This window comes from Dreissena polymorpha, chromosome 6 (genome assembly GCF_020536995.1).
Source record: "Dreissena polymorpha isolate Duluth1 chromosome 6, UMN_Dpol_1.0, whole genome shotgun sequence".
Classification (NCBI taxonomy): Eukaryota; Metazoa; Mollusca; class Bivalvia; order Myida; family Dreissenidae; genus Dreissena; species Dreissena polymorpha.
Window position 1 is genome coordinate 90668589 of NC_068360.1, and position 22144 is coordinate 90690732.

At 36.3% G+C, this 22144-nt stretch overlaps 1 protein-coding gene across 2 annotated transcripts; it reads right to left on the reverse strand.

The window, feature by feature from the left end:
• Nucleotides 1–4136: 4136 nt before the first annotated feature.
• Nucleotides 4137–19673, reverse strand: LOC127836516 (protein FAM124A-like). 2 transcript variants are annotated; one of them, XM_052363160.1, is made up of 5 exons: nt 19522–19673; nt 13278–13967; nt 8474–8544; nt 6773–6918; nt 4137–6421 (listed from the first exon to the last, which is right to left on the reverse strand). In XM_052363160.1, the coding sequence occupies exons 2-5, from the start codon at nt 13373–13375 to the stop codon at nt 5387–5389; spliced, it is 1350 nt and encodes a 449-aa protein (XP_052219120.1). In that variant the 5' UTR covers nt 13376–13967; nt 19522–19673; the 3' UTR covers nt 4137–5386. The 2 variants fall into 2 exon arrangements, with proteins under 2 accessions (XP_052219120.1, XP_052219121.1); XM_052363161.1 differs by lacking the exon at nt 19522–19673 and adding an exon at nt 16048–16227.
• Between the last annotated feature and the right edge of the window lie 2471 nt (nt 19674–22144).

Genomic DNA, 22144 nt, shown 5'->3' on the forward strand with positions numbered 1-22144 from the left:
CACAACAAAAATACAAAAACTAAGTGTAGGTATTAATTTTAAAGGACTATTCTTTGTAAATACCGGTCGCTATATGAGAGTCCAGCTTCTTTCAATGAACAGGTCCCTACATCGTCGGATACCCACGTTCGACCCAGTCCTCACCTTTCAATTCATCTGGAGTGTATCGGAATAATTGAGCCTCATTCTGGGAAAACAGGGCTTAATGCATGTGCGTAAAGTGTTGACCAATATTAGCCTGTGCAATCCGCAGAGGCTAATCAGGGACGATAATTTCCGTTTTTATGGTAGTTTCTGTTAAAGGCAGTCTTTTCCTAGCTAAAATTCAGTTAAGGAGGAAAGTGAATACTCATTAACACACTTTACCCAGAACGAGGTCGTGAGTATTCGACGATGAGGTGTCGAGTGCAAATCGGTCTTCAAGTAGTCTCTTGTACAGGATTACTGAGAAATATCGTCCTTATAATAGCATTCAGGGGAGGATATAGAGAAATTGTTATATAACTTCATGGGATTCAAGTAGCATTTAACATTTTGATATATGAGCTTTAAGCTGTGGTAGAGCGGTAGAAATCTTCGTGGGAAGGCTGGATGAGACTTATGGACTGTATTTATCACAACACTTGATTGACTCGTGTATAAAATCAAAGGAAAACACAGCTGACCTATACCCTCACTCCAGCCTATAAGCCGCACAATGACAGGGGTATAAGTATGTTCGATACTCGGATTTACCCGCGTCGCAACAGATGGGGTAGACAGTTCCCACAGCGATGAGAGGATTCGTTGCGTATTTATCCGGGTATTTATGGTGTATCTTGTATTTAAATCTACCTGAGTTCTTATATTTAAATCTTATCGCGTTAAATCTTTACAACTCATTGCGCTGTGTTACCAGTCATGAAATGTTTTCGTTGAGGTTTACGTATATATTGATATAAGAGGATTAAAGAGCCTATAGCGACTGCTTTGATTGACGATGTTCGTCGTGATTTAATATCGAATTTCTTTATTTATAGTGTTACCTCGTTTGTGTCAATTTAGTACACCGTTTATAGTCCTTTAATGTGTAGACATTTGAACTGTCCAGAAACCGTTTTTATGGACCAATCAAATTAAAAATGAAAAAATAGACGCATTTAAATCGGTTGCTAATCTATCTCGGTAACTTTTTATAGTCAAATATGTTTTTGCGGTATCGCGGAATGCCAATGTTGTAGAGTACCATATTCGTCGATGTTTGTTTAGACGTCGCCATAGACGTCACCATAGACGTCATCATTGTGAATTTCTTAAAAACCATATGATTCACACTCTTGGAAAAAGTCCGCACAGGCTAATCAGGGACGACACTTTCCGCTTTTTTGATATTTTTCGTTTAAAGAAAGTCTCTTCTCATCAAAAATCCAGTTTAGGCGGAAAGTGTCGTCCCTGATAAGCCTGTGCGCACTGCACAGGCTAGTCTGGGACGACACTTTACGCACATGCATTAAACCCCCTTTTCACAGAGCACGGCTCAGATGTTTCACCTTCTTCTCCCATCCAACTTTAACTGAGCCTTTCGAAAATTGTAATCTGAACATAACAAACCAAACAGCGTTACATTATTTCGTTACATATTCATAAGAAAGGTGAATGATTTGTCCTGAAATTTTTACACATTAATAAGACAAATCTCGTGTTAAGCGTGGCACCATTGTAGCTTTTCTTAAGCTGTAAAGAATAGTTTCGCACTCAAACCTCAAAATATATTATTTAGAAATTAATTCCATTTTAGCATGTTAGCTTTGAACTTAATTGTCGAAACACCCGAACATTCATGAACGAACACGAGCCAAATTTAAGGCGGAAGTAATCGGGACCCCAACGTGCGGTGCAAAAATATGGAATGTTTAATATTGTTGATATCTGATAAATAAATTGGGTTTTTGTGACGAGAAAAACAGGGGTCTACACGTCATGCCGCTTTCTATCCTAATCATATTGCTTGATTTTTATTATTGATAGATTCCTTTGTTACGTTATAACTGTTATCAATAACTAGCTACTTCTTATAAATAAGTTATTAAATAATCCATTATCGCCATTTGCTATAACGTTGTTTTGGTATTCAGGTTGTACACGTGTCACATATTCCAGCCCACGTTATTCAATCAGTGTGCACGTGCCATCGTCAACGCGCATGTCATTGTGTCTATAGGCTGTCACGTGTCACTGAGGCATCACAATAAAATTTGCTATACGCCCAGTCAGGTTTTATTAGAATTTAAAACCATGCGTGTCTTCTCAAAACAGTCCCTTCTATATTAACTTTCCTTACTACCTGCGAAGTGTAAATAGTATGGCATATGTATTGTCTGAAAGAATTTATCCGAACAAAGCTTTTCTCCATATAAAGAAATCACCAACAGGTGGTAACGGTAATTAATTTCATAGCATGAACATAACTTTTCCGATGCCGCTTTTAGAAAAGAGTATATTACAAGTTTGTTCTGTTTACCAGATGTTGCACACAAAACATCAAAAGTTAGTTTTATGATGGAATAAATTGAAAAAAAAAACTTACGTACAAAATAATTTTGAATTCTGAAACAAATAAAAAATACATTTATTGAATATCGTTTTTTTCAGTTTTAACATTTTGATATAGCTCTCGTGTCAATTATATTCGCATAAATAGAAAACTAAAATAGGCTTTCTAATCTTGTACCAAATTTACAAGTGTTTTCGGGCGATGGATCGGATGACAATCTACTTTTCACTTTCTTATTACTCTAATCACGCACGCAATGTGTTCTAAAATTGCTGCGTTTGTACGCGAGAAAAGTGTCTAAAGGGACACTACCCGATTTTACCAGTGTCTATTGGATATTGAGGTTATTTCCCTTTGAGTTCTTGTCGGCTATAAACAAAATTCAAGATTGTATACGTCCATTTATGAGCATGTTATTAAATTAAAATTGTAAATCAGTCGACAATTAAATGATCTTACCCTCACCTTTAGTCAAAGCCATCGCTCAAGAAAAATGTGTAGGCTTATGAGTAAAAAAACTGTACTTGTTTAAATTATTCGAATTATAATCGGTGTATTATGAGGGTCGATGGTTGCAATCCTTTCACATGAGCCTCACTATTGGGCTTGATACATGTGCGTATAGTGTCGTTCCAGATAAGCCTGTGCAGTCCGCACAGGCTATTCAGGGCGACACTCTCCGCAAAGACTAGATTTCCGTTTAAAACAGAATTCCTTTAAACGAAAAACCTATCGGCCTGCACTGGCTAATCTGGGACGACATTTAACGCACATGCATTAAGCCCCATTTTCATAGAGCGAGGCTCAGGTGTAAACAAGCGTTGATATATTTGAACCCTACGACCGGATCAAAATTATTGACGGAAGTGATTTCAATATCCATGCGCTGTTTTAGAACGATAGCATAGAGGAGTACGATGATCGGGATTTGATCTTTGCAATGACCCAGAATCTAAAAATACATGGTGATATAAATTATGCTGCAAAATATTCAAACTCGTCATTAACTTGCTTAATGGGATGATTGTCTTGTCATGGAACCAAAGTATTGCCGTTAAACGTCGAAACAAACGACATGAAAAGATGCTCAGAACATGTAGTGAAAAACATGTATCTCATTTAAAATGCCATTGTTAGCAAACCATGTTATAATCGAAATACTTTTTACATTAATATCGTTGTTTAACAGACATTAGACAATCCTGCGTCGATCTTGTACATGGCTTTTACAGAAACCAATCAACCTGAATTACAGGTATGAACTATTATAATTTGTGGCGAAACCTCAAATGCCCCCTCTGTACAAGAAAAAGGGAAAGAAAACATAGCCCAAAAGTTAGTTTTCATCCCCGCCAGAAGTTATTGTGGTTTTATAGACACTCTTAAAACATTAAGTGGTTGTTTATAAGCCAATTAACTACACTAAAATCGAAAAACTTCTGTGCGAATAATTAAAAAATCGCATATCGTTTGTGTCATTTAACGTTTAACTTTTCTGCCATTTGTTCCTTCTGTCTCCGTTTTGACAATCCTTTTGGTTCAGTAGGGTAGTGAATGCGGTTTTGGATGCTTTTTGTTTTCGACTGATATAATACAGTACTCATTTAACAAAATATAGTTTATTCATGTACAAAATCACACTCGTGCGTGACAAATGCAAAGGTGATAGCTCGTACAAAATAACGAGAATGCATAGAATGCTTTTATACAAACTTTACAAGATTCTTCCACGAATATGTACATATTTACGATTAACATCTTTACAATACACACTCTGTTATTTTGATTGACAAAATACAATAAATGCTGATAACATGTAGATATGTATTTACTTAGATTTGTTACAATGCCCATCATTTAATATCATTGTTATATGGTTGTTACATTGTTGTTAGCACTAACCTAATGTTCATAAAATTATTAAAATGAGGAATGTAATTTGCACTTATGTGTACACTATATGAATATTTTGTCCTTACAAGTTTGTTAACGTTATTAAACCTACAGTTTAAAATTATCAATAAATGTGCGTGTATGTAATATCCTTTACATGTTATTTAACACAAACTATTCATTTATGAGATCCAAACAAACATATGTACATAAACACAAACATAAATAGAAAGCACATGTTTTCAGATCAACGAATGTGTGGATTCATTAATACTTCACTTAGACGCAATCGACCAAAAAATGAGACATTCATGAATACATCCAAACCATTTGTACAGTCACCTCTTACCGGCATTGGCATTACATGTACACATTATGTTAACCCGTAAAAATTGTACCAACCAATCATGAACTTTCTTAACTAAAATATATATGCCAAATATAAATTACATATAACAGAAAAAGAAAAAGGTCAGATTACTAGTACTTATTAAATTGCTTTTAGCACAGTGAGTATTTGATAGCATAGAAGCACATATCCGTACAATTGTTATTCGCAAAAATAGTCATTGAGCAGTAATCGTTAGATTCGAAATCCACCAATGCTCAAGGGAAAGTACTCGTACAAATTGTGTTTTGAGTAACGTAAGAACTATGTAATATAGTATACTTTATGTCAGGCTACAGGTAAAAAGGCCTTTGCAAATATCGAGATATAAAAATGACAAGCAAAACGAATCAATCTCGTCTGCCTACCATCTCTGGTGTAATACTGTTGTTATAAATAACAGAGGTATTCTGAAGTCGGAGTTGATTTTCAGACACTGGTAAAAGAAAATATCCACGACTGACCGCAAATACGTCGTATTTATAAACACTTCAATATCATTTTACAACGGGTTCTTTAGCTAGTAACGCGTTCTTGTCACAATTTTGGTCGACTGATCCTAAGCAAGAATTCTATACGTAGAAGCCCTTAAGGCCCACCAGGCTCTGCTTGGGTCTTTCCGGTACGCAAGGTGGGTCTACTGGGGGTTTCTTAAGGGGCACACGTGGTGGAAGCGCCGGTGGTCGATCCTCTATTTCCGGCGTTGTCACGGAAATAACGTCACTTAGCGAGAGAGATTTCTCGCTGGTCACTGATGACGACAGAGAAGATGATGTCACTGAGGTGAACGATTGCACGGATTTGTCTGAATTCACTGAACCGCGTGACGAGCGTGATGAACGTGACGACGAGCGTGCTCGTGACGTCATCATCGCACTTTCGGTCGGCGTTGACGATTTTGCATGGTGTTTTCCGACGACATCGATGGTTATGACGTTTCCGTCATGATCCTTAGTTTCCCACAGATTGTCCGAGATCGGTTTGCACACGTTTGGGAACAATGGCACCAGGCTACCCACATCCGGCACTTTAAATTGCAGTTTTACTGATTGCAAAGGTCGCGGAAGAGTCTCTCCCTTGAGTTTCTTTAACGCGAATTGCACGTTGTAATGTTCTCGAGAATGAATGGTGAACATGCAGAAATCGTCACGTGTCATGTCCGGTTCGTAACCGATGATTAATTTATAAAACTCGAGCATATCAGCCCATGACTCCTCGCTCGTAAATAGCACAATGCGTAGTGATTCCTTTCCACAGTGCACCATCCGCACGGCCCAAAGCGGTAATTCTTCCGAGGTGTAAAAATAGTCCGAGCTATTATACGGATATAAGTTGATTTTCCCTTGACCGACGTGTTCCGAATGGTGGAATCTCCACGGTGACTTCTCGAATCGTCTTTTAGCCGTCTGCACGCGCTCATAACCCAGCGGTCCTTCTTCGCTCAGGAATATCATCATCGCAACACTGGGCATGCGCGAGACGGGTTTCGGCTGACAAAATGACTGGTTCACCGTTTCGTCATCTGTATTGGCGATTACGTTGAAAATATGCAGATCCTGGTCTATCATGTTCAATACGGGCTGGTACAGCTTGGCTAATGGCAAGACCTTATGAAAGCAAGGATACAGATATAAAAATGGCATATATTTTTATAGTTTCTTTTTCAACTTTTCGTATATATGTGGCTCGAATGTGGAACAAGTATATACACAATACAGACGACAACTTAAGCATGTAATATGTAAAGAACTTGATTTTTGTTTTCACTTGTTTTTAAATAATCGCAAATGCATCGAGTTCAATACTTGTGTAATAAACATTCCCTTGATATCGCATTAGATATATCTTTATGTTTTACATAAAAAGTTTAGAGGGCACATGTACAATTTTCGCGACGGATATATGTTACACTTTAAAGCACAATTATGTTTTTTTTTTAAACTCCCGTCTTAATTTACCTCACGTGGATCAACGAGGAAGTGCAGTTGCAGCCGGTAGGGGTCGCTAGGCAGCATGACGGAGTCCGAGTCGGAACCGAGGCTGCCAGAGTCGATACTGACGTTATCGGCTCCCCGAATTGAGCTCAGGGAGGAAATACTGCTGCCTGAAAATAATGGAAATGAGTCGTGCTACGAGAAAACGGGGTCTAATGCATGTGCATAAAGTATTATCCCTTTTGAAGTCCTAATCAGGGACGATACTTTTCGCTTTTATGGTATTTTTTGTTTAAAGAAAGTCACGTTTCAGCAAGAATCCAGATAGTGCGGAAAGTGTCTTCCGTGATAAGCCTGTGCGGACTGCATATGCAGTAAGCCCCGTTTTCTCAGAGCGATGCGTTTATTGGCTTCTATTGTATCTTTCGGTCACTTCATATTCGTTCAGTATACATATCGATACGTTAGTGAAAAATGACAGATAAATGATATTTATACAGGAATTGCAAATCACTAAGTAAATGAAGTCAAAGAATAGAAACTTTACGACCGTTTCAGCTAAATTGGTTTCACTTCAACATTTAACCCATTTATGCCTACTGGACTCGCCCATCCTTCTAAATTGGATCAATTTATTTCCAAAATTAGTGATGTCTGGTATATTTATTTCTGTTTTTCGAAAAGTTCTTACATACATTCCTTTAAGCAATCAGCGTAGACCCTGATGAGACGCCGCATTATGCGGTCTGCGCTGTTTGTCAATGCCATTTTTCTAGACGCTAGGCATAAAAGGGTTAAGTATTCACTTACTGTTAAAGCATGATATATAATCCAAAACTAACATCATATTCCTTTTAGAGCACAATCAATCATTGAACAATTGACGCCAGTGCGACCCTCGTATGATACATAATAAATAACAATTGTCTTAAATAAAATATAAAGCGTTTCTAAAATACCACGTGTGTTTTCCATAACAAAGTGCGAAACACACATTTTTCCCCGTTGAATATCTCTCCCCGTTGAATCAAGTCTTTGAAAAAACAATCATCAGAAATGTGTATGAAGAGCGTGTGAGAATAGAATCATAAATATTTAATTACTAAATACGCCATTTTCTGTCAATTTCAACAAAAGGGTCACAGTCGTTATTTCCGTGAATACTCGGAATCGATCGTCTGACCAATCGCATCGATCGGTATAGTTCGTGAAATACAGCGAAAAAGGACGAAAGAATCCGAAGCGCAAACATGGCGACAAATGGATTCGATCGTATTGAAAAGAATAGCAAGAATGATTAGGAATAAAGTGAGCTGCGGACTATAGCAACAAATATTGATTTTAACTGAGTGTTCCTGGAAAAGAAGCATTCTCTCATATGATAACGTATTCATCATTCCGAAAATTGTCCTTGCCGTTGAAATTGACATTTGCCGGGGGAAACTTTTCTGCGGCTTGTACTAAGGTCTAAATAAACACTGCAACAGTGAACTGTGATAATATTTATATTTTCAAAACCCAATTAACGTTAGCGTATTCGTAATATGACTAAGGTTTATCTCGCTTTCTAAACATGAGTAAGAAATAATTAAATTTCACGCACATGTTGGTATACGTAATAATAAAGTAAAAATAATATATAATAAAATGTCACACTTGATATTTGAATCATACTTAGGAAGTTTTAAATTAAAACATATGTAATTCTAAAAAAATATAACTTACCATCAAAGGAGGAGCAACCGGAAGATGTGGACGACGAAGTACCGGAAGTTGAGCAACTACCACGTCGGGACCTAAAATGAACACAAAATGGTGATTCATATGATGAGTACTGACGCCCATGTCGGATGACAAGAGAAAGCATAATTTGCTTGTTTGCTTACGTTGTTATTTGTTACAAAACCTTTGATATATATCATGGCGTTTTTGTCAAATTCAAATTTGCAAAAATGAGCGGTACACTGCTTCTCTGTTAGCTGCCCGACCATCCGGAGACGTTTAGAGTATTCAAACATGCAAAGTCACTCATGAGAGAGGTCTGGCGACTGAAACGCTTGGTATTGACCGAAACAAGTCTGCTTTCGTGAAACAAACACGGTCTAAGCAAACGGTGCTGACATTTAAATCAAGATAAATGAAACAACGCGGCCATCAACGATGCCGTATTTATCGAGTCAAGCTTTTCAAACAAGTGAAAGTTGTAACGATAAGTTAAAATATAAAAATTCGAGTGCATTTACGAGCATCCACGTGGCTGAATGAGTTGATAAAATGTTTAACCCATTTATGCCTAGTGGACTCTCCCATCCTTCTCAATTGGATCAATTTATGTCCAAAATTAGGGATGTCTAGTATGTTTATCTCTATATTTAGAATATTTCTTACAGAAATTCCTTTAAGCAATCAGCGTAGACCCAGGTGAGACGACGCATCATGCGGCGTCTCATCTGGGTCTACACTGTTTGCCAAGGTCTTTTTTCTAGACGCTAGGCATAAAATGTTTAAATAGCCATTTATTATTTTCACAAGTAATGCTATTTTTTTGAAACCAATACCGATTTCGAACACGTCCAGCCTTGCAGAAATATATGTCTGACATTTGTGGAGCAATCAGTGCATATGCATACATGCATTACTTATACGTGGATTTTAAATGATCGACTCGACAAGTCTGAAAGTCGAAACGACTAACCAACTGTTGTTATTAAGTATCCGACATATTGTTATTTGGAAATCCGTATTTAGCATTAAAATGGAAGATGGTTAATTATTTTCGATGACAGATGAATGTATGCTTTTCTCCACTTACCTTTATTGATATTTATTGAAGTAATGTATCCACATTCACATCCACATTTACATAAAAACTCAGAAATCTAAAAGAATGTTAGTTACCTACATGAGCAAAGCCCTTAAATGTATGCGAATATTTCTTTAACTTACAACTTTATCTAGCAGACCAATCAAATAACAATGGAAGAACATTGGAATTAGCAATACACACAAATACCAGAGAACAATTGTGATCGTGAACAATTGCGATAAGCATGTTTACCTAACATAATAAATAAATCAAAGTCAATCGTGGGACTTATATCTACTTGATAAAGTTTAAGATATTTAAACAGGCGGGGATTTGGCCAGTATTTTAGCAATTTTGAATTTAAATGTTTGTCTAAAACGCGGCTGTTGTTTATTCGTTGATTAGCTGAGGTGTCTGTCGTTCAAAATGCGACCCCTCCTTATGTGTATTATAAGGTCATACAGGGGATAATTTGGTGACATTTGTAAACACATGAGGGCATCCATAAGATAAAATATTGATCGTCTTTTTGACGCTTTTAAGAGACTATACATCCGAAATTAAGGATTCTCTACTTTTATAGCTAAATGCCTTTACTTATTTTCTCAGCAAATGTAACCCATTTTGTTTATTATTTATTTTAAATGTTTACATAGGAACGGCATAAACATATCCCTTTCATAAAAAACATTGTCCTCTTGGTAAAATGTTCGTAGGCCTAGCTCATTTAGTGCAATAAAACAATCAGAATTTCATTGTGAAGTTTTACATAACAATAACCTGTGAACAAAGCATTCAACAGAAAAAAAATCGTTTCAGTCAAACATTTGTTAAATGAAAATAATTTGTTCGGTGTTAAAAGGCTTGGTATTATTGCGAACGTAGATAATGACACGCCCAGTTGAACAATGTAATATTCGCTATATAACATTTTCTCTGACGCGTACGCTTCAATGAGTTCGGTTTTCATATGAATAAGGGTGCAATGCGTTTAGAGGCCTAATGTCACGCGATATAGAGGTGAAATCGATAGTATCTCTGTGAACAATAATGGGTGAATAATTTGTTGAATAAAACTCCAATTTTAAGATTGAAAATACAATCATTAGCCGTATAATGTGCCTGTGACATATTGACAGCAAGGTAAGCGGACTCCATTCGTTCCACTGAGAAAAAGGTATCAAATGTCGAAAGGTTAGGCGTTATCTACCATTATACCCTCTCTTTAAGAAATCTTACAGTGTGTCTATATACAGAACTATTACTGTTTTCATTATTTAAAGTACATTTGAATGTGGTGTGGCATAAGTTTACAAGTTTACAATTTAATTCCCATTCTTAAACATAAATAGGGTTTAAAATACCACGTGACCTGTATATACGATTTGAAAACTATTATGGGCGACACGGTTTAAAATGATTGCGCATATGATAAGTACGAGAGCTTGTATCGTATCACATATGATATGTACGAGAGCTTGTATCATATCACATATGATAAGCACGAGAGCTTGTATCGTATCACATATGATATGTACGAGAGCTTGTATCATATCACATATGATAAGTACGAGAGCTTGTATCGTATCACATATTATATGTACGAGAGCTTGTATCATATCACATATGATAAGTACGAGAGCTTGTATCATATCACATATGATATGTACGAGAGCTTGTATCATATCACATATGATAAGTACGAGAGCTTGTATCGTATCACATATGATATGTACGAGAGCTTGTATCATATCACATATGATAAGTACGAGAGCTTGTATCGTATCACATATTATATGTACGAGAGCTTGTATCATATCACATATGATATGTACGAGAGCTTGTTTCATATCACATATGATAAGTACGAGAGCTTGTATCATATCATATATGTTATGTACGAGAGCTTGTATCGTATCACATATGATATGTACGAGAGCTTGTAAAGTTGTACACGTATGAGAGCTTTAAAAGAGACTTGGAGCTATCTTGGCGTTTATTAACCCATTTATGCCTAGTGGACTCTCCCATCCTTCTTAATTGGATCAATTTATTTTCAAAATTAGGTATAGTATATTTATTTCTATATTTAGAAAATTTCTTACTGTAATTCCTTTAAGCAAACAGCGCAGACCCAGATGAGACGCCGCATCATGCGGCGTCTCATCTGGGTCTACGCTGTTTGCCAAGGACTTTTTTCTAGACGCTAGGCAAGCGAATAACAAGCCAAACAGCTAACACTATACACTACATTAAATACTGCGAAAAAGTGATTCAGGTATATTGAAATACAATCGCCTTTAATCTGTCTTTGCATAAACGAACGTGTTTTTGCACATTCACGAAAATTAAAAAAAAAAGGCGTTAGTCATTAAGAAGATAAAGAAAATTTGTTCTCATAAATTCCATCAAGAAAATAAACTAAATGAAATATTGCCTAAGGGATACGTTCATTATTTTTGTTAAAATGAAGCTATTCATGCGAATTGTATATAATGGATATGCATTAAAGAAATTACTACCAATTTGTGTTTAATAGCGCATTATAATGATTATATCGATAAACCCAGTGAACACATGCGTCTTTTGGCTAGTGAAATTGAAATGCATTTTATCGACCTGCGATTTATGCAATTTATGCAATTTTGCATAACGGAGACTGCATCCGCATAAACAATCCGTGATGAGTCAAAATTCAAGCTCTCGGCGATCGATCAGCCACCAAGACATTTCCAATTTTAAAAATATGAACCGCGCCCTGTGAAAAGGTGGTTTAATGCATGTGCGTAAAGTGTCGTCCCTGATTAGCACAGGCTTATCACGGACGACACTTTCCGCTTTAATGGTAATTTTTTGTTTACAGAAAGTCTCTTCTTAGCAAAAATCCACTTTAAGCTGAAAGTACCGTCCCTTATTAGCATGTGCGGAATGCGTACGCTAATCTGGGACAACACTTTACGCACATGCATTAAACCCCTTTTTCACAGAGCACATATATCAATTGTTTGGTTTGGTAAAAGAACTTTGGCTTGCGGGGTTCAATCAGTTTTAATAAAGCTAATTATGGATTTGTCCTATTAAAAATCATAGGGTAAACATAACAGACGGTACAATTTTCGAAGAGGATTAATTTTACAATTATCGCAACAAATATATGATAACATATTTTCGGTATTTTATGCATTCCCTTCTTAGATTTCGTTTGCATTTATATATTTTCAACTTGATTACTTAATTTCATTTAAGCTCGATTGCGCCGAGACCCAAAGCCTTATGCGGACACGCTTGAGTCCCATTACTGGGTATAACTAGAAATTAGTGTCTTAAAAGAGAATATCTATGGAGCGCTCACAGAGAGGGTATCGATCCCAGGGCCACCTGATCGCTCTTCGGACACTACGCCACCACTATCTTATTAATAACTATTTTATTACAGAACAAACTTTTATAAAAAAGACCGGGATAGAACATCGGATTGTTTATAACTTAAGCAAAATTTGCCGTTGTCGGGTAGGTACTACTTAAAAGTACCCCTGGTACTTTTTGGTATGCTACAATGTACCCTGGGTATGGAAAATAAGTTTAAAGGCAGCGGCACTCAGAGGGTACGTTTTAATATATTTTCCGTACTTTTAAAAACACTTAAAAGTACCCGAGATACTTTTATGAAGTAACTAGTACCTGAGCCGACAAGGACTAACCGAACATTACTAAACCGCTTACCTGTAGTCCCAGAATGGGTAGTTCTCCGTGTCCTCTGAGGCAAGGCGCTTCGCCTTGAGGGCCCTCTGCTGGTAGGTCCGCTTCACGTAAGTCTCCATAGTGACGTCACCGATGACGTCATACACGCCAGAAATTCAAAGGAGGAACCACTTCGCCGGTGTGTGTTACTCGTATTATTACACTTAGCACTGTGATTTTAGCTCTAGTTTAGATATAGCACTGTAGGCATGTGAAACCATGCCTTACGTGAATATTATTTTTGCATAAAATTGGACTTTACTTCATGGTCAGTGACTATTATTTGTACATTATCACTTTCATTGACTCATACATAAAACCATAACACGTCAATGCATGAATCACGCGAACTAACAAAGAAATGAAGAAAGGTTCAGCCTTTTATATCCACGAAACCACAAGGTCTTCTATCTTCAATTGAATTTGAAATTTTTATAGTAGACTACAATAGACCACGGCGTTATTCAACGGCTCATCTGTCCCCCTGTGTCTTACGCGGGTCAAACTTGAACAATATGCCAGGGCACTAGCGGGTCAGCAGCGTCCGAAGTTACCCCGGTGAATTATCCGTATAATAGTGTGCCCTATCTATCGCTGCAATCATCGATGACGATCGTAAATCCGTACACTGTTTAAATAATTCACGACTGGTCGATCAAAGTTAAACAGTCTCTGAAAAATCGAAATGAAAACAAATTCAACTCGCTGTAAGAATACAAGTAATATCGCATTTAATTTATACATGTGTGTGAATAGCAAAACTTAAATAAACTTCAATGAGACTTTAATGAAAGTTTATTACTCTTACAAAAACAAATAACGATACATGTGTTTAGTATCCGCTATGTAGCTTATTTTTTAGGATATTAAAGCTACTAGTATATCCTGTTAATTAAAATCGCACTTGCAACAATACACGATCGGTTACAAAATCTACTTAACGCACGTCTTAAACCGCGCATATAATAAGCTGTCAACACATTGATACCCGTAAACATTTTATTATAAGGGAAATTTGATATGTAAGACTTAGCAAAAAATAAATTAATCCCTCAAAAGTGTTTTATTTTTTAAGAAGAATATTAAATGAAGAATTGTTACATGTAAACGGATTACGGTTTCAGCTCTTTGTAAAGCGATAATCCGCAGCAGATCGAAATAACCCGATCAAGGCAAACTTTTTAAGTTCAAACCAATTTAACAATAAAACAATCAACCGTTTGTTGATAATAAATTGTTACGATCACGTTGAAGCAAATTGTTTCCACAATAAAAAAATACCAGTGAGATTTTCGACAGGCCACCCAACGTTGTAAACGTCAAAACGTCCGTCAGAAATTAAATAATCGATCAATTTCAATTGTCATCGATGTACAAGACAGATAATGTCAAAATCACGTCGAGGAATGCATTAAATCCCTAAAGCTGTTGTAATTAAGCGGCGTTTCCTTTTGAAATTTTGAGCAATCTCAATTTGAAACTCAGTCACGTGACATTGTGACTCTCAGCTCGAGTCGTCTGCGAAATATGAGCACGTGCGACAAACTATCGTCTGGTTGATCGTTATTTATTGCCTTTAATAAAGTGCGAAAAATATCGCTTTGAGCAAATTAATGAATAGTCAATTATGCGTTGGTTTCAATTAAGGCGCGATAAAAATGCAATATGTTTGAACAAAAATAAATAAAACAAGTCAATGCGTATCATAATTAATAATACACTTTCAGGTTTCAATTTGCAATAAGCAATTAAAACCAGCAAGGAAGTATGTTTCGAACACGTATTTTACAATTATCAGAACAGAACAGAACAGAATATTTATTTTGACTTAAGCATAACAAGCTTATCGTCATATACAAATGCATGTTACATTTACACATGATCACTTGACCAATCGTATATTAATTTATAAAGGGAATACATGAATATCAAATCCAATTAAAACAAGCAATTATACTGAAACGATATATGATGTTAACTAGAATTTGATGTCTGAATTATTTAACTGTTACGATTTTAATAATTTCCACGAAAAAGCTGTTCGCTGTTGTTATATATATTATAATGTAATCTAAGACTATATCTTAAGGATATAAAAATGTAAAGATGCGAACATGTTCCAAGATGCCTTTATAGACAAAAGTCAATCATCATCATCATCATCATCATCATCATCATCATCATCATCATCATCATCATCATAACCAACACTATCATCATCATTACCATCATCATCATCATTACCATCATTACCATCATTATCATCATCATCATCATCATCATCATCATCATCATCATCATCATCATCATCATCATCATAACCAACACTATCATCATCATTACCATCATTACCATCATCATCATCATCATCATCATCATCATCATCATCATCATCATCATCATCATCATCATCATCGTTGTCATCGCCGTCACTGTCGTCATTGTCAGCGTCACTGTCGTCACCGTCGTCAAAGTCGTCACCGTCGACTTTACGCAGCATAATGTACACATATTTGGATAAGTATTAAATATTTCGAACGTTTGTACTTTTTTTACTTTACCGATTTCGTAGTCGCCCTGGACCAAAGGCGAACAATTTAAAATCCAAACCAATGCTGTCTATTCCACAAATATTTATATTCTTTTAATATGTTAATTATCATTACATTTCCACGTGCACGTTAAAACCTGTAAATATTCACTTAAAACCTTGAATCACAATAAATATTCTGTATATTCACCTTTCTCGTACCTAGACTTACTAGTATTTTCCCACATTCACCACACAAACGACACACCCTGACATTTTTTGTTTAGTGCCAACGACATTTCGATCCATATTTTCACTCAATTTTGAACGCATTCCAAAACGTGTGCTTAGCATAATAAGCAGCGTGTTTGAAACAATACCCGGTTCAACCGACAATATCGTATTGAGACAATCAAGCGTTCCGTGACCGCGCTCATCTATAGGCTACACACAACTCTACAGAAAACCGGCAAACAAACGATAAACCATCTGTATGCGTTGAACAACAGATATAAAGTATGGGACTTGTTGAAAATTGACATCTAAATGTTGGATCTAGATTACCGCGATCAGCGATTGTTGACCGATGTAATCAATACATTTCAATAACCCACCGCGGTTTTGTACAATCGAGAGCTATCGCAGTATCTCTTTGCTATCTCCGGAGACATTGCTCAAGGGATACATCTCTTTTCATCCAGAATTTAAAATTTTGGATTGTTCATGAAGTTTCTACATTTAGAAACGAGCGTTCATCGAAGGGACATACTTCACAGCAGTATTCACACGAATGTTCCTTAAAGGGACACACTACGTACTAATATTTCACAATGATTATACCAACTAAGCATTTTCCAGTTGAAACTTGCATGGTGATTTCCAACGACAAATACAATAAAGGGTCCCAGTAAACAGAAAACTATGAGTACACAGCACATAATTTAAGGCATTTAAAAGGGGCATCATGCCTGGTGAAAGGAACTCATTTAGAGCAAATACAGTAAATAATGTTTAAGTGTCGGTAAAAGTTTATATTATTGTCACCGTAACTCAATTGTACCACCAGAGCGTGCTCAGCTACTGTTTAGCGTGCTCAGCTACTGTTTAGATCTATATACTCACCGTCACTGTAACGGCCACGTATTTTAAGGCCTTAAATTTTTGTATCATGTAATTGACTTATATTATAATGCTACTTGCAAAACAGTCACTGTAAACTTCATCAAGTCTCTAGAACTGAACTAAACAGTCACTATATATGAAACAACTGACGTAGAATGTCACTGTAACGGGCCCTAGGGCTGTCACGATACGCCGTGAGCGTACCGCGGTATATCGTGGTACGGCAACACTGTATCGCGGTACGTACCGCGATATTTTACAGAATATGTATATGTGAAGAAAACAGCAGAATAACAAGTTTTACAAACTTTATTAAACTAAATAATCAGAAAACACTGGTATCATCGTATGACTAGAAACTGTAATAAACTTGATAGAAGTAGTCATGGCTATTGTTATTGTTCTTCGCGTCTTTTTCTAAAATGTCCGCCATGTTGTTTACAATAGCTGTTACAACGATCTGTGTTAATCGAACGCTTCAAGGGCATGTTTAAAATGCGGAGTCAGCGGGCCCAGTATTGAAAATCCGTAGCGTTCTGACTCTTCCTCGACTTATTCAGAATCTTAAGATAACATGATTCGGAAGTGCCATGCTTTGGACGATCGATATACAAAGGAAAGACAATAAGAAATAGAATAAACATCTTTTGGATACTTATAAACTTATTTGCAAAGGAAATCGGTCCCAAATTCCAAAATAGGTACGGACCCATACATCGCCGTATTTTAAACGTGAACGTTAAACATCTACAAGTGGAAGCGCTTGCTTGACCTGGATATTAACGGATTATTTATTTAGCCCTTTTGAATCGCTTCTACAGTTTTCAAAACGATATTTATATCAAAATAATTATGTTATGTATTTATATCTGTGCTAATATAATAATATTTAAAAAACCGGTGCGGCAACGCCGTACCGCGGTGCGATTTTTTTCACGACATGCACCGCGATATACCGATATACCGGTGAATCGTGACAGCCTACTAACGGCCACATATTTTATTCTCATAAAGGGCTTTAAGTAATATTTTATGCAATTAATGTATACAACTTAAGCAACACGCCTCTACTGCGGCAGCAGCTATTCATTGGAACAAAATAAACGCGTCACTATAGCTGTCACAAGTCACGTCTTCAACTCAAAAAGAAGTTTAATCACCTGTCTATCTTGTTCACTTTAACTGACACGGCAACTAACTGTTACATCCACAAGTTCAGTCACTATCTAACATTATCGACCAAATTTACAACAGCCTTAACGCATTGTATTTCAATTATTCTGCACAATATGAAACCTTTTCTTTTCATTAAAACCAAGATTATGTGTACACGATATAAGTTGCTAATGGTACACATATCGTTACATTAACATTACTAAAATTAACGAATGCATTAAAAAAAAAACGCAAAAGCTCACCGCATTGAAAGCGTTTTAATTTTCCATTCATGTAAACAAATTTCAATAAACTAACCCAGACGGTAATAAATAGCAAAGGTGTAAGAATTCATATAAGCAATCCGTGAAAAGAATTGCAGTACACTCTTATTACTGTCATTTAAAATCGATCTGTGCACAGGTTTCGCAATATCTGAGACGGCTAAATTGAATCTTTAATTTTGGTCAATCGGTGAAACAAATTAAGTGGATAATTGCCAAACAGAACGAACTGATAAAATGTTGGCTTTGATGTTTATTGATCAATTAAAATAAATCAATTAGTATTAATTAGCCACACTTTACACCGAGCACAAGTGGACAAAAAAAGTGCTGTTCGTCACTGACCCGTTCCAAGAAAACGCGTTCTTAATATAATGGAACATTTATGGTATATATCGATAAAGGTAAATTCTTTAAAGTCTTTCCATCAAAAACGACATGTTTTAAGAGAAGACACGTTACAAACGTCACTCTCTCTGCTAGCAGCACTATAAATGTGTCGCGTTCTGAGAAAACTGGGCATAATGCTTGCTTGTAAAGTATCGTCCCAGAGTTGCCTCTGCAGTCCTCACAGGCTAATCAGGGACAACACTTTCCGCTTTTATGATATTTTCTTTGTGAAGAAAGTCTCTTCTTAGCAAAAAACTAGTTTTGGCGGAAAGTGTCGTCCCTGATTAGCCTGTGCGGACTGCACAGGCTAATCTGAGACGACACTTTACGCACATGCATTATGCCCAGTTTTCTCAGAGCACGACTCAACTTCTTATCCATTGCATAGTCTAGAAAAAACGTAACACAACAGTATGTCACGCCAACTGATACGCACACTTGAACAATTAAATACGTCAATAACGGTAAAATAGGAGCATTTAATTTGTATATATAATATCAATTTATCATGGAAACTTATTTTCTGTCGTCCCAGAAGGGTCGAAGTAAGCATTTTTTATTATAAAAAATGACTGCACAATACGGTATGTTTATACTATTTTGAACCAGTGGTTATTCTATTATTTATTATCTGCAATTATTATGTTGTATGCCTATCGTTCAACGACGATCCCCGAAAAGCGTTGTCCATTATTCGTTTGTTGCTAACTATTTGGATATATTTTGTATGTATAAGTTAACTCACCTGTTAATTCATATGTCCCTGTACAAATGGCCCATTTACCGTTCCATGCCATTTCCAGATATTGGTGCAGTATAATCCTTGTTCGCACTAATACAGGCAACATATCCCATTAACCGCGGAAATATTTCAGTATACATGCTCACTTTGGAAAATTTCTGCATCGTATTTATTTCTAGCTCTACTAGTACTTCAGCGTTAAATACCGCTGATAACCCAATTTTTCCAAGTTCATCGGGTACCATATTCCAAAGTAACCTTTCTGTGGCCACAATTAATGATTCAACATTCTACTGCGGTATGTAATACTATGCCTCGATGCGAACAGTCTACAGTGTTACAGCTACTCAATGAGGCTTTTAACAACTGTGGTCACAGTACTCGCACAGCGTTTTTTAATCTCATAAAAAAGTTTCTAGAATATCCGCACGTTTCACATTGCACACTTTTCTAGATCCCATACAGTTTCTATCTAACAAAGCGTCCAAAATTGAACTACATGCATGCACGAAACATCATGTTCGATGAGTCAAGTTTCGCAGATCAAGACGTTGCTTCATGTTTCCATATCATGCACCATTTGACCAATTTTTTCTTACCGTTTGCCAATTTACAACAATAAATCCCCAGCGCGTATGCGAAAGTAAGACACAACCCTTATCTCAGGTATACCGTTCACACTCGTTAGGTTCGATCCAGTGATTGCTCGACCAAACAAATCACTTTCGAGCCATCAGATGAACAATTAACTCATTTCATCGATACTGAACACGAAATGAAAGATTGTAACGATAACGCATTAGTCGAGTAAGCTCTGACAGAGGCATTGTAAGATTTGATTGTCGCTCGCTTTCGATCTCCTTATCGTGATCATCCGATTTGCTTTGAAGTTTTTACTACATTACACTTTTTGTTATCAATTGTTCAGAGTTTTCACAAGCAATAGATCTTTTGTGCCGTTTTCATAATTTAAGCAAAACGCTTAAACTGCGACAGTGTTTTTTCCGCTGTTAAATGTAGATAAAGTGCTAGATAACGGAGAATAACTTTGTAGTACGTTATGGAATTAAGCAGGTGCTTCTTCAAAGACAAAGACAATAATGTTGAAGAACAGATTGTTGTAATTACCGGTACATGTATTCGTTTAACCAGTTCGCAAATTTCAAAAATTGTCAATGATATGGGGTGCAATGAATGACGTGAAAACGCATGTTTTATGAAGTTAAATAAACAAAACTAGACGAATGTATTCCAAACTTGTTGTTTTTTTTCAAACATAAAGGCAACAAATGATGCAATGACATTTATTAAAATATAAAATCGTATGTTTTAAGAGAAAATAGTCAAAAACGTTTATCGTTTATTATAAATGTGCAATATGTAAGCACTACGTAAAGAGAAAGCAGCCGATTTTGAAAACCGTTGTGTCGTTTATTTACGTAACCATTATTAGAACAGACTTATGATAAATTATGCAGTTTAAAATGGAATGTTACAAATGCGTGCAAATGAAAGGAAGGTAAAGTTATACAACAGTATAAAGTGCTATGAATAACGACTGATCAATGGCATAAGCAAAATTGGAAGAATTTTTAAATGAACTTATTTTACGCCCTTAGTTTATTCTGTATTATTGTTAAGAACTAATTATCCTTATCATGTGAATACGATGGTTTATACATCTGCGTTAGGTGTTTTCCCAGATATGCCTTGCAGTCCGCACAGGCTAATATGGTACGACACATTCCGCCTTTATATTATTCTTCGTTTAAAAGAAGTCTCTTCTTAGCGAATTCACATTTAGGCGGAACGTTTCGGCCCTGATTAGCCATGCGGACTGCAGACTACTGTGGGACGACACATTAAGCCCCGTTTTCCGTGAGCGAAGCTCGAATGTATGGGTTTGTGAAACCGGAACCGCGAGGCCTATGAGCACTTTGTACCGTTTCCAGTTGTTAATTATAGGTTCTATGGGTATGAATATATTTAACACGAACTTCAATCTGAATTGTTAACACTTATATCAGTCTGAATTGAAAACACTTATATCGGTCTGAATTGTAACAAGAAATATCTTTAAAAAAGATATACGGCGTTGATTGTGGTTGGAGTTTATGAAAGGTAAAGAGTTCAATGAATGAGATCAAGAATAGCGAATGTCTTTTTCTGTGCAGTTCTTAGCTGCATCACACGCAGTACGGGATGTTACGCGGAGTTTTCGCGGCTTATTTTACATTATTACACATTGCTGGTCCTAAACCTATAGATACAAAACAGAAAACCAAAAGAAGAATAGAAGTGAAATTAAAACACATGAGTCAACCGGCCACACGCGAAGTATCCGTACATATTTTAAATATGTATACGCGCGTTCTTCGAACAAACCTGTTTTAGTGGTTTGTCGGGCATTGCTATTTGACTCGATTATTAACAGTATCGAGAATCATCGCGCTCATGCTTAATACATTAGTCAATATGGTGGAATAATTCTTGTTAAATTAATTAAAAATAATATGCATCATGGTATTGTTGAAAACACATTAAGAATCTTTTATTGACATACCATAATTATATCGCTGGATATCTTCATTTAACATCTTTCTGGTCTAAAGAAAATTCCAGTCCA

Excerpts from the sequence above, each read along its gene's own strand:
- LOC127836516 (XM_052363160.1), bottom strand. The coding sequence starts at position 13,375 with ATGGAGACTTACGTGAAGCGGACCTACCAGCAGAGGGCCCTCAAGGCG. Across the intron at positions 6,919-8,473 it reads CGGTTGCTCCTCCTTTGATG|GCAGCAGTATTTCCTCCCTG; the intron begins GTAAGTTATATT and ends CATTATTTTCAG. Across the intron at positions 6,422-6,772 it reads TCCTCGTTGATCCACGTGAG|GTCTTGCCATTAGCCAAGCT; the intron begins GTAAATTAAGAC and ends TGCTTTCATAAG.